The sequence below is a fragment of the Zeus faber genome (genome assembly GCF_960531495.2).
Source record: "Zeus faber genome assembly, chromosome: 12".
NCBI lineage: Eukaryota > Metazoa > Chordata > Actinopteri > Zeiformes > Zeidae > Zeus > Zeus faber.
In genome coordinates this window covers 16,992,878-17,005,139 of record NC_137196.1, presented here as the reverse complement: position 1 = coordinate 17,005,139, position 12,262 = coordinate 16,992,878, and the positions used below count along the sequence as shown (strand labels likewise).

Genomic DNA, 12,262 nt, shown 5'->3' with positions numbered 1-12,262 from the left:
GCTTATATGTTTGTCTTATTGTTTGTAGTATTGTTTTTTGTGGAAAATAAGAAAATCCAAGGAATATATTGTTTTAAAAATGTTTTAGTTTGATTACTTGCTTACTGTCCACCACCATGTCCGTGTTGTTCTTCTCACCAAAGGAGACAGTCAGATGGTTTACACTGAAATGTCAGTCGTATTCAGTGGCGGAAAGTAACACAGGGTATTTATAAATATTTGTACGTACGCAAAAGCTCGGGGTACTTCGACCCGCTGAGTATAAATATGCATGGTGATGCATCTTCTGTGATTCGGTTGTAATTTTTTTTTAATTAATTACCCTCACGCACCGTATGGCGAAATACATGCAACAACACATGCGGCCAGCACCAGAATGATTCAACCGACCACGCGGTGGTTGGTTTATCTGGTCGCAGTGGGGCGCATGCACAATAGGCAGTGTGTCTGTGCGTGTGTGTGTGTGTGCGTGTGTGTGTGTGTGTGTGTGTGTGAGTGTACTTGTGTGCGTGTTCCAGTGTGAGCGTGTGTGCGTTTGTGTGCATGTTCGTGTTACGGTGTGTGTGTGTGTGTGTGCGTGTGTGTGTGTGCGTGTGTGTGTGTGCGTGTGTGTGTGTGCGTGTGTGTGTGTGTGTGTGTGAGTGTACTTGTGTGCGTGTTCCAGTGTGAGCGTGTGTGCGTTTGTGTGCATGTTCGTGTTACGGTGTGTGTGTGTGCGTGTGTGTGTGTGCGTGTGTGTGTGTGCGTGTGTGTGTGTGTGTGAGTGTACTTGTGTGCGTGTTCCAGTGTGAGCGTGTGTGCGTTTGTGTGCATGTTCGTGTTACGGTGTGTGTGCGTGTGTGTGTGTGTGTGTGTGTGCGGGTGTGCGTGCCTGCGTGCGTGTGCATGTTCGTGTGTGTGTACGTGTGTGTGTGAGTGTACTTGCGTGCGTGTTCCAGTGTGAGCGTGTGTGCGTTTGTGTGCATGTTCGTGTTACGGTGTGTGTGCGTGTGTGCGTGCGTGTGCATGTTCGTGTGTGCGCGCGTGCGTCCCGCGCCCCGCGTCCCGCGTCCCGCGTCCTCGCCCTCTGATTGGTCGAGCGGCTGTCAAAGCGTTTCGAACGAGACGCGCGGCGTCAGTCCGTTCAGACCGCGCTGCTCGGGGCACGGACCGCAGCGGCAGCACCGACCCCGTGGGCCCCACGTCACGTCCCCCACGCCACCCACCACCCCCTCCCCGCCGCCCCCCTCGGACCCGCAACCCCTGGGACCGACGTTCCGTTGAGCCCAGCCGCTCCTCTCGCAATGGACGCCACTATTTACCAAATCATCCTGGGAGAGTTCGGCGACCCCAACTGCAGTTTGATGGACGCGTTCCAGGACACGTTTTACGAGAACGCGACGTTCTTGCTGAACGTTGAGGGTAAGATGCGATTTGTTTTTGTTTTTTTATCCTTATTTCTTTTTGTTCCGTCTCGGAGAAACTCGAGCGAGCGTGTGATTGATTCCTCCACCCCCCAAAAAAAGGTTCGTATTGCAACGCCACCATGGATGAGATAGGGACGTGCTGGCCGCGGAGCAGCACCGGCCGGATGGTGGAGAGACCCTGCCCCGAGTACATCAACGGGGTGAAGTACAACACTACGCGTAAGATGTTTCCTTAACGTCGTTCAACTTACTTTCCTCGTCCGCATCCAATCAGCAGAATGAACCATTGGATATTTTGATTATTTCAGCTATTTTATTGAATAACTAGATCAAATTTAGTGTCTTGTAATTCGTGTAAGCGTGTGTGTCTTTGTTGAATTAAACAAACACACATGCACGCACACACGTTTAAGCCGAATGCATAGCATTCAGAAACATAGTTAAATGAAGTAAAACCTCAGACCATTTGCTGTTGAAATGAAAAACGCAATTTCACAGTTGATTTGATATGTCAATTCTATTTATTTTCCCACCATATTTTATTTGTAAATACAGCTTTTGACACATCTGCGTCAATGAGAAAATGTGATTTGGTAAATCTCAAAAAGCATGATGCATGTCATCTCTAAAGAACAGCTTCTGGTAGAGAATAATTTGTGGACGTTATTTGCTGAGATTAATATCCCTGCATCAGCATTGGTGCCGCCTGTGGTCGTGGTCACGATCGTACAGTATTTCGCTTTGTCCTTTGGGATATTCATAGCAAGGATACGGGAGTCATGCCTTGCTTCACGGTCACAGCCCTTCCTCTGCCTCGAGGCTAAACTGAATCAGTAGATTATTTTGATCGCCCAATTTAGCCAGGGAATATGTATTGACACTTCAATCAATTTACAGAGTCGGACAGCCTCAGGGAGGACAAATATGTTTGTTCTGAATGATTTCTTCGCAAAAGGATAAGGTTTCCAAAATGGCACCTAAGTCCACGCTCTCATAAAACCAAAATTCCTGCTTTCTTAATTATTTAAAGGTGTCAAGAGGGTGGGTTTGAGTTGAGGACATTCTGTGTTAACAAACCGAACTGAACCGATCCATCTTCAGGAGGGTCATGCTTATTACTGTAGGCGATGGTTTGGCATAATGTTTTCGAGCGTCACTCTGCCAGTAACATTCATCACTCACGGCAGTACCACTGGAATGGTTTATATCAGGGTTTGTTTATCACACACATCGATAGCCTGTATTGTACACAAAAAGCTTGTTTACATGGATGGATGGATGGAAGGATGGAGGGACGGATCCATGAACCAATCTATTTCATGATATGAATGAACATTGTCAATGTTTTTGGGAGACCTGTCATTTAATTAGGTGGTAGGTATTGAGTGTGAATTTTCAGCTTGGAGTATTCTTGCTCCAGAGCATCGCGCTCTTGGTGGTGGTGAAGTTTATCCCGCAGTTAATAAGTGTGAACTCTCAAGCGGAAGTAGACAGGACTGCTGCGCTACATACATTTCGAGAGCTCCCGTTCCACTTGAACCAATTCATTTTTTTTTCTAAAAGATCACACACGGATCTAATTGCATTCAAGTCATGTATTTATTTTGCACAATATTGCCGGCTGTAGGGAAATGAAAGTGATAATCGGAGGAAGGTTTTGTGACATGAGCCCCTCTTCCCAAATGGAATCCGTAACATTGCTGGATAAAAAATGTTCCGCAGAGGCAAAAGGTACAGTAGTAGGGATGCCAGGGTGAGGAATTTTTCCCGGCGGTTAAAGTCAACAATGGACATTTTACAATGGGGGGATGGAGGGATGGAGGGATGGAGGGGGGACGGGTCCCGATCGATACCTGAACTCAGGTCTCCTATAGCCTTCTCTCCTCTCCTCCTGTGATAAACAGACTGTGCAGACTTTGAGCGCACAAAGCAGCCACATTCACTTTCACAACCGTAGCGTACGACTAAGTATTGATAACACGCTTAGTGTTTTAAAAATGTCATTTTTTTTTTCATTTAATGAACGTCGGCGCGGATACGTGAAAATTAACGAAATGTTTTTATTTAGGTTTTATTTCTATATATGTATATATTTAAAAAAAAGCCAAACGACAGTGGGGGGCAGTGGGCAAGTGATAACCACGGCAACCCTAGTAGGTAGTCATTCCCACATTGGCCTCCTTCACGGAACGTTCTGTATGGAGTCTGTTCCCACATAGATGACTGTTATGAATACATTACATCATGCTCGTGCAAAAGGTGTCAAATATCACGTGAGACGGGGCAACCGCATCGGTTTTTAGACGAGTGCTTCGCTCCCCGTCTCCCCACCCCACGGACCCTTCCCTCCGCTGACTGAGAGGGGACAGAGCCCTCGTCCCTGGACATAATAACCCTAAATCCAAAGTTATTAAATCAGTGTGATAATTTTCAACCTGCCCTACACTCTCTGCCTCCGGAGAGGGAACGTTCTCCACCCCTTCTCCCTCCCCCTGTCTGCTTGTTCCCTCTGGCTCCGTGCAGCCGGAGGCGAAGCGCTTGTGCTCCATGTCCCCGCACCGCACCCCTTACTCTAAAAGACATGTCCAGGGTCTGAGTGGCATTTTTGAATGAAAAATAATAAGATTGGAGAATCTAAAGATCTGTCTCTATAGAGACTGGACGCGTCTCAGTTTCTCGTCTTTGCAGCCACGGTTCGGATCGGACTCGCCATTTTTCCGAAAAAAATAAAATAAAATAAAATAAAATAAAATAATACTTTCTTCCTGAAAACAAATTATTTTTTAAATATTTGTAAGATAAAAATATTAATATAAAACCCACTATTTGTCCTTTACCAACCCTACTTTAAGGAAATGTGACTGCTTCCATTCCCACACACATTCACAGGTGCTCCGGCAATTTTCCGGAAATTATACTACATTGAGAGCGGGGAAATTTGCGGAATGACTTTCCCGGAACATCGATACCAGATCCCATTCCTACATGACGCCAATACGGAACATTGCCAGTAGATTTACGGCTTTCAGTGCCAGTGGGAAAGGGGCTATAGTCATACCGTCACACACATTCACACCAGGAAGCAGAAACGCTTTTACAGTAATGATTCGTAGGCCTGAGGCTAGCAGGAGCCTCCCACCACTCCCTCCATCTTCTCTTATCTACCAATCCTTCATTATACCCTGTACATTAGGCCATGGAGGATAACACAAAGACCATGCAACACTAGCTTTTATAATTGCAAGAAAAGCTGAATGAATAGACTATCCCCAGAACAAAATATGAGTGTTTTCCTTTTTTTTTAGCAGCTCGTTTGCAAAAAGCGTATATGGTTTGTGAGCAGATGGGGATAAGAGTGGATTCCACCTCTTTGTGGATTCACACTGACTACAGCGACGCAGCGTGACAGAATAATGGCAGAGCAGGGGAATAGATAGTCCCATCATGTAAGTAAAATGCCCAAATCACAATGTCTCTGGAGTCACAAGGCTTTATGTTCCCTTATATTAATAAATATACGCTCATGCCTGGAAGCTTCATAGTACAGCTGGAACTGAACACGTCAGACATAGTATCGCTGGGCTCCCCAGTGTATTCAACCAAATTAGATCCTGTCTCCTGCACCTATATCAGGCCAACAAGGAAATCACATACTCAGTCGAACATGAACTAACCCAAAAATGAATGCTGCTCAGCGGTTATAATTCACAGACGTGTGTGATTGGTCCATAAACACGCCACACTAAGGGAGCATGTCGCCTGCAGCGAACTCTCACCTGACCCCATGAGCTTAAATCATCGAACATATGTATTAGATCTGCATCTATAGATCCGTTTTTAACTATATATCATATATATGAGTTGAACATATATTTTTTATAATTGCTATTATATTTGTGTTTATTTATTTGTTGCTGCTTTATATTTCCTTCCTCCATCATTAATCTGTCGGGCTTGCGGAGTTGGTGCGAATGCACAAAGCCACCCCACATTTGACTCTTGTTGTTGAAAACACATCCACAGGCTTTTGGGATAGTAATTTCATTAGCATGTTTTGCAATGAAAAAAATGTGGCGCACAGGTTCTGTTTGGTATCCATGTGGTAACGTAAAGGGCTGCCCCCTGTAAGTGGACGAGTCGAATCATCATTAAACCCGTCGGTCAACTGAGATTCTTCAAGTTGAGCAGTCGTTTTTTTTTTTCGTTTTTTTTTTTGTCAGTTGGTGTGCATTACAATAACAGGATAAAACAGATAGAAGCTTACAAAATGCACAGGGATAACATTTCAATGCGGAATTATAAATAAGGGGAATCATACATATATTTTTATATGTGTGAATCGAATAGGGCTCTCCCCCGATCGCCGTGTCAACTACAACAGTGTGTCATTTTCTGTGCATTACGCATGGAGAGGGGGTGATCGGTGATCGGGGAGAGTGTCACAGAGAAAGTGTCCCCATTAGGCAGGGTTTCGTTCCGTACCATACCGTACGCAGACGTAAATTAAAATAACCTACATCTAAAATAAAAACACATTGTTTTGGTGCGCCGATCGCGGGTGCTCCGTTGCTGGTGGGCGCATCGCTAGCGGGGCATCGCCGTTACCGTGGGAGAGGGAGACAGGTGTGCAAAATGTGCTCCAACCACAGAGTATTCGCATTGAACAGCCGAATCCAATTCGACTGACAAAATTCTGAGTCGGGTACAGCCCTAGTAATGTACAGCACATGTGTGATTTAATGGGGGATTGAGTTTGATATTGATATTTGGCCTGCGAATGCAGTAACATACATATATTAAACTTCTTATTTACAGCCTAATACTGAACACTATACTAATACTGGGTATGGCCTCTCAAAACAGCCTTAATTCGTCATGGCATGGATTCCACAAGATGTTGGGAAAATTGATTTGAAATTCTGGTCCATGTTACACAGTGTTCGGGCATACACCGATTACATTACTTGCCCACTGTCATTTTGCTTTATTTTTTATATGAATAAAACCCATTTAGTTCATTTTCGCGTATCAATGGCCACATTCATCAAATAAAAAAAACCCTCTAATTTGTAAAATACTAAGCGTGGAGGAAAAGAGGTTGGCCAAAGAGAAGGTTTGTTGATGTGGTGAGAGAGGACATGCAGGCGGTCGGCGTAAGGGAGGAAGATGCGCAGAACAGAAGGTATTGGAGGCAGATGATCCGCTGTGGCGACCCCTAACGGGAGCAGCCCAAAGACAGCAAAGACTAAGCGTGTTATCAATACATGTGCTGAAAGTGCCGTTACCCTCTACTGTGTTCCATGTGAACACTGTAGACTGTAACGGCACGGGGGGAGTGAGGGGGAGCTATGAAACGAAACGTGACGATATGTCGCTATGGTGATGTAGAAAGAATAAAATGTAATTAGCGAAATTATTTTGTATCTGTTATTTTATACAAGGATTTATAGAGGACTCGTAAGTAATAACCTGGAGCTGCAACTCCGGTGCAATCACCCGACCGGATCTGGTGACTGGGAAGGCCGCTGAAGAACATTGAACTCATTGTCACGTTCATGAAACCAACTTGAGACGACTTTTGCTTTGTGATATGGTGCGTTACCATGCCGGAAGTAGCCATCAGAAGATGGGTAAATTGAAGGCAAGAAGGGATGCACGTGGTCAGCAACAATACTCAAATTGGCTGTGGCATTGAAGTGATGATTGATTGGTATTAACCGGCCCAAAGTGTGCCAAGAAATAATTCCCCTACACAATTACACCACCGCCACCATCCTGGATGACACAAGGCAGGTTGGGTCCATGGAATTATGCTGTTGGCGCCAAATTCTGACCCTACCATCTTTGTGCCCCAGCAGAAATTGAGATTCTTCAGACCAGGCTACGTTTTTTCCAGTCTTTAGCTCTCCAGTTTTGGTGAGCCTGTGCCCACTGCAGCCTCAGCTTTCTGTTCTTGGCTGACGGAAGTGGAACCCGACGTAGTCTTTCTGCCTTTGGAGCAGCTTCCACGATTGGCTGACGAGATAATTGCATGAATAAGTACGAGAGGTGTACAGGTGTTCCTAATGAAGTTCCCAGTGAGTGTGTAATACATTGATTGTGAATGTGTCATAGAAATCACCATTTGCAATGGGTAAACAAACATTCCACATCACATTGTGGGTCCAAAACTATGATTAGAAAGGACAGAAATAGCTCCTGAAATCACATGCTCCCTTCTTAATTAACACAGTGCTGCAACACCTGACTCTGAACTTGGAGTCCTGAGAAATTTGTGTACTATACGTTTTTACATCTTCTATTTTGAAAGTAGAACTTAACTTGATAAATCCTTTTCTGCTTCTGACCCACTTTGTCCATATATGTGGCATGCAGAACTAATAATAGATTATTTTCCCTTGCTTCGTTATTATGTCCTTGACCAAAGGTGAACATTTAATGCTATAGGCCTGCATATTAGAATGAGGGGCAAAGCCCAGGGCAAGCAATGCAGACAAGCCCCCCCTGCTCCATTGTGCTGGTTGTTGTTCACTAAAAGGCTGAAAAGTATTGTTGTGTGTTTGATCTTGCTGTGCCTCACTGCAAGCAGTCATTGAAAATGAGCAAATGAATTGGGCAAGTGTTCAGGAAATGTCGTACAAAGACAATCTGAGATTTCCCAGAGTTTTCAGACCTCTCAGGTAAGGGGATGAAAATTGCGTTTTCCATTTCTTTCAACATATACTGTATAAATATTAATGTCAGCGGAGAGGCTTAAGAGGTTTATACATTTTTAAATCGCCCCGTCCTTTTTTTGTGAGTGTTCGTCCAGTTGCATGCTTGATATAAAATGCACATCTACACTGTTGGGATGAAGTTGTTGAATATTGTCCTTATCATTTTTGCTTGGCACTGTTATTCTCTTCCCATGTTATTCTCTTTCCCTTCCCTCAGGCAGACAACGTATGTGCACATCCGCATAGATGAATGATATATAAGCACTTCATACTTTCACAATTCTGGGCCACATCTCTTCTCTTTTTTTATTTCAGTGAAATTCTGGAAATTATTTGCGAAATATATTTGTAATTAGACTCACACAAACCCTGTGTCCCCCTTATTAATGATTAGGGAGATAAAGCATTAATGCGTTGCTTTGTGAACAGTCAGTGAGCCACAGTTTTTGTACCCTTGTGAAGTAGGGATGCCACGCTGAGGAAGTTTTCCAACTGGTTAATAAACTCATGGGCACACTGGTGTTACGGGTAACTCCGGACATTTTTCGAGTCGAAGACGCTCAATATCTATTGACCCCTCTGCATATGTCTGATAGATGATAGAGGCCGTTTTCTCTGGAATATAATATAATGGCTTAAATAAAAAACGTTGATTGTTATCAGAGTGTTTTATTTCTATTCATTAATTGCATGGAGGCTGTTTGGTGGTGGTAGCGAGGAAGCAGATGGAGGATTCGGACATGGTGGTTTTGCATGGCGCTGTCGGTCCGGTGATTGCACTGCAGCTGCATTGCTGTTATAGCTGTTAATACTTTTATAAATTGTTATATAATTACAGATACAAAATAATTTAGGTTAATATATTTTATTCTTTGTCCATCACCATAGCAACATATTGTCAAGCTTATTTCGTAGCTCGCAGTCATTTCCCCCATGCCGTTACCCCGTTACCGTCTATCGTGTTCCATGTGATTGCAGCATGAGTATAACATGCCTTTGCATAACATGCTTAGTATTTTACAAATTACTGTAGTGTTTTTTTTTATTTTATGTACGTGGGCGCTGATATTCGAAATTGAACTACATGGGTTTTATTTCTATATTTAAAACTAAAAAGCAAAACGATGGTGGGGGCAGTGGCCAAGTAATGTGTATGTGTGCCCAAACACCAATCGGTAACCGCGGCAACCCTTGTGTGAAACTGAAATTTAGACAAGCTAGGAAACAAAGCTTGGTTGTTAGTTTTCAGTTCTCCCCACAGTTATTGAATGCTGTTACCAAAATCAGCGGTGCAGTTGGCACCAGATGCATGAATGAAACAGTTGTCTTATTCTCTCACAAATGGCTATTCATCTACTTTGGCACATAGGAGTCATTCTCATCGATATGATGATCCAGGGCTGGGCAATATTGGCGAAAGCAAATATCACAATCATGTTGGACGGATACCTCAATATTGATGGTTTGATGGTTGGTACTATTGGTGCTTTCATAAGATATTGACACACAAGAAATATTTGCGAAACAATCATGAGGATAGCATCGCCTATTCTAACCATGTGGATATTGCACCAAGCAGGTAGAGGCATTGATTAGAAGATAATAGATAATGAGATAATCACAAATCCAGACAATATAGCTCACATCAAAAGATTGATATTATAACAAAATATTGTCAAGTCGGATGGTGATCATAACAGACTTAGAATATGCCATTCCCACCGTTCAAGTCTCCTGTTTGGGAACATTTAGCTCTTTGTCTCAGGCCATTGTAGCCGCTTGCTCCCCTGTGTCCGTTCACCCTTAATATTCTGCCGATGACCTAGTTATGGACCATAACAGAACATGGCTCAATAGATGCCGTCGTGTCTTTAAAGAAATTTTTTTTTTTGAAAACTTAATGAACTTAACATTTGAAAACCTCATAGGTATGATGGCTGCCGACCAGATTTCAGTTAAGCAGTAAAGGATTTCTCATTTCTCTAACCTACTGTAATTGCCTCTCACCTTCAGGACCCCAGCGTTCCATTTCAGACAATTGGCTCAGTGATTGGTCGTCCCGCCCTCCTCCAGCCATTAGAAGCCTCCCCTGAGAAGTGCCAAGTTTCTTGATCATTTTAGAAGAAAAATAGAGGGTATTAGGCTTCAGATTTCGCCTGACTCCTAAGACCTTTATGTTGTTTTTTTTTTTTAAACCCACTGCCATGTTACCATTCGGAGAAAATCTCTATCGACATCAAAAGAAACTATTTTCCCTTTCAAGATCTTCTCTCTGTTCGTTTGACATTACTGCTTTCTGTTGTCGAATCTTCTCCGGCTGGTTTCTGTCCATCCTTAAAAATGCTCAAGTTAAACACTGCTAAAAGAAACCCCTCTGGATTTGCCTGTTTTAAATAGTTTTAAACCCACCTCAAAGCTTCGGGAACGTTTTTGTCAGAATTCCAGTCGAGCTGTTGTGCTCGCCGTAGCACAAAAACAGTTATTGCACAATGTATTATTTGCTGCTGAGGATCTTCCTCAATCTGAGCTCAGCCCTGTGATATGATTGAGGACTGTTTCAATCAATCACTTGTAAAAAATGAGTGGCCTCCAAGGGTCGATTTTAGGACCTTTAATTTTTCAACTTCAACGGTTTTTGCAGAGACAACATCTAGATTTATAACTATTGCTCACTTGACTGCAGTACAGTGAAAAGTGAGTTTGATCTCTTCATGAAGCCCCGCCCCCCAGAAATTGATGGCAACGTCGGTTGGGGAACCCCTTCAATATCTACCTTATTTTTGTAATTACCTACTTATGGTGCTTTTCCACCGCATGGAACTTGGCTCAACTTCGACTGGACTCTACTCACCTTTTTGGTTTTCCATTGGGCAAAAGCTGTGGATAGTACCTGGTATTTATTTTGGTACCGCCTCCGTCGAGGCTCCAAGTAAGCTGAGCCGGTCCTTTGGTGGCGGGGAGCGGGGAGCAGCCTGGGGCGATGCTGGAGTGACTCGCAGCTGGCGGGGAGCGTGGGGTTCTCTGCTGTGCTCCCCATTGTGCGATCCCCACACTCACAACATTTGGGATATTAAATAATCACATCACACAGGTAAAGGGGCCAAAATTAGCAGGTTGATCCGGGTGTCCTGTTCACATCGGAGCCGATCGGACGTGGAACCGATTAAAACCCACGTCTATTGCAGGGTCATTTGACACAGGGCTGAGACCCGGGTGTTTCCTTTCCCACTGAGGACAAATGCAGGATGCTTGCGTGTGTTACCGGGTTTTTGGTGCATGATGGTTGCTGACCATCCCCATCCCCCCTATTATCTGCTCCGTATGTGGATAGATTAGGATGAAACTCAAACCACAAGGTCTTTGTGACAGGGCGGTTCAAACAAGATGTATGTTATGCCGAAGTTGGTGTTCCAGAAAGTTTTAGGCTTCAAAATTCCGAGAACTTTCCCCCAAACAATAACAATGAGGGGCTGCCCAACAATAACAATATGGCTAATAATATGGCTAATAATAATAATAATAATAATTAATAAATAATTATTAAAAATAATTGCAAAATAATGGCTTTTAATGTCATTATCAGCCATTATTTTGAAGACTGTTTTCTAGTTTATGAAAGAGCCTGTCATAACATTCCTGTCATCAGCTCTGGAACCTACCCACAGTTTTTATTAACGGGTCCTGTTGGTTGTTGACCTTGTCGTCCGGGGACCGGAAGAAACACGTGCTGGTTCCAGATGTGGATAGCTTCACAGCTCTGCTCCCATGGCACATCATGTTTGATCATTCCAGCCTTCTCTGACCACCTCTTCAAATTGTTCCCAAACACTTATTTCTGTCCTTCTTGTCTGTTTTTATCCAGTTATGTATTTTACACCATTTTGCCCACTGAGGTCCAGCCGTCACCCAGAAAACCCATGTGCGTTGTAATTGATCTGTTCGGCAAATAGAAGTTTATTTCAAATTCCTAAAGTTGGTCTTTGTAATGGCGAGAGAAATGTCTTGACTGAGGCTTGTGCGGTCCATCTGATAGAGAATAGCATGAACATGCAGTAGTGTGCAGTAACCATCTAATGAAATGACTATCTTGATTCAATAACTGAAGCAGTTATTTTATTGTTGCTTTGCTTGCCTGGAAGT

At 43.5% G+C, this 12,262-nt stretch overlaps 1 protein-coding gene across 1 annotated transcript in view; it reads left to right on the top strand.

The window, feature by feature from the left end:
- Nucleotides 1-1,283: 1,283 nt before the first annotated feature.
- Nucleotides 1,284-12,262, top strand: part of LOC307238028 (corticotropin-releasing factor receptor 2) — a gene marked incomplete at both ends in the record, with an annotated part of 40,069 nt that continues 29,090 nt past the window's right edge. Inside the window, 2 exons of the mRNA XM_080010874.1 lie at nucleotides 1,284-1,401; nucleotides 1,506-1,625. Of these exons, the coding sequence (XP_079867000.1) occupies nucleotides 1,284-1,401; nucleotides 1,506-1,625 (238 nt within the window). The remainder of the gene's footprint in view (nucleotides 1,402-1,505; nucleotides 1,626-12,262) is intronic.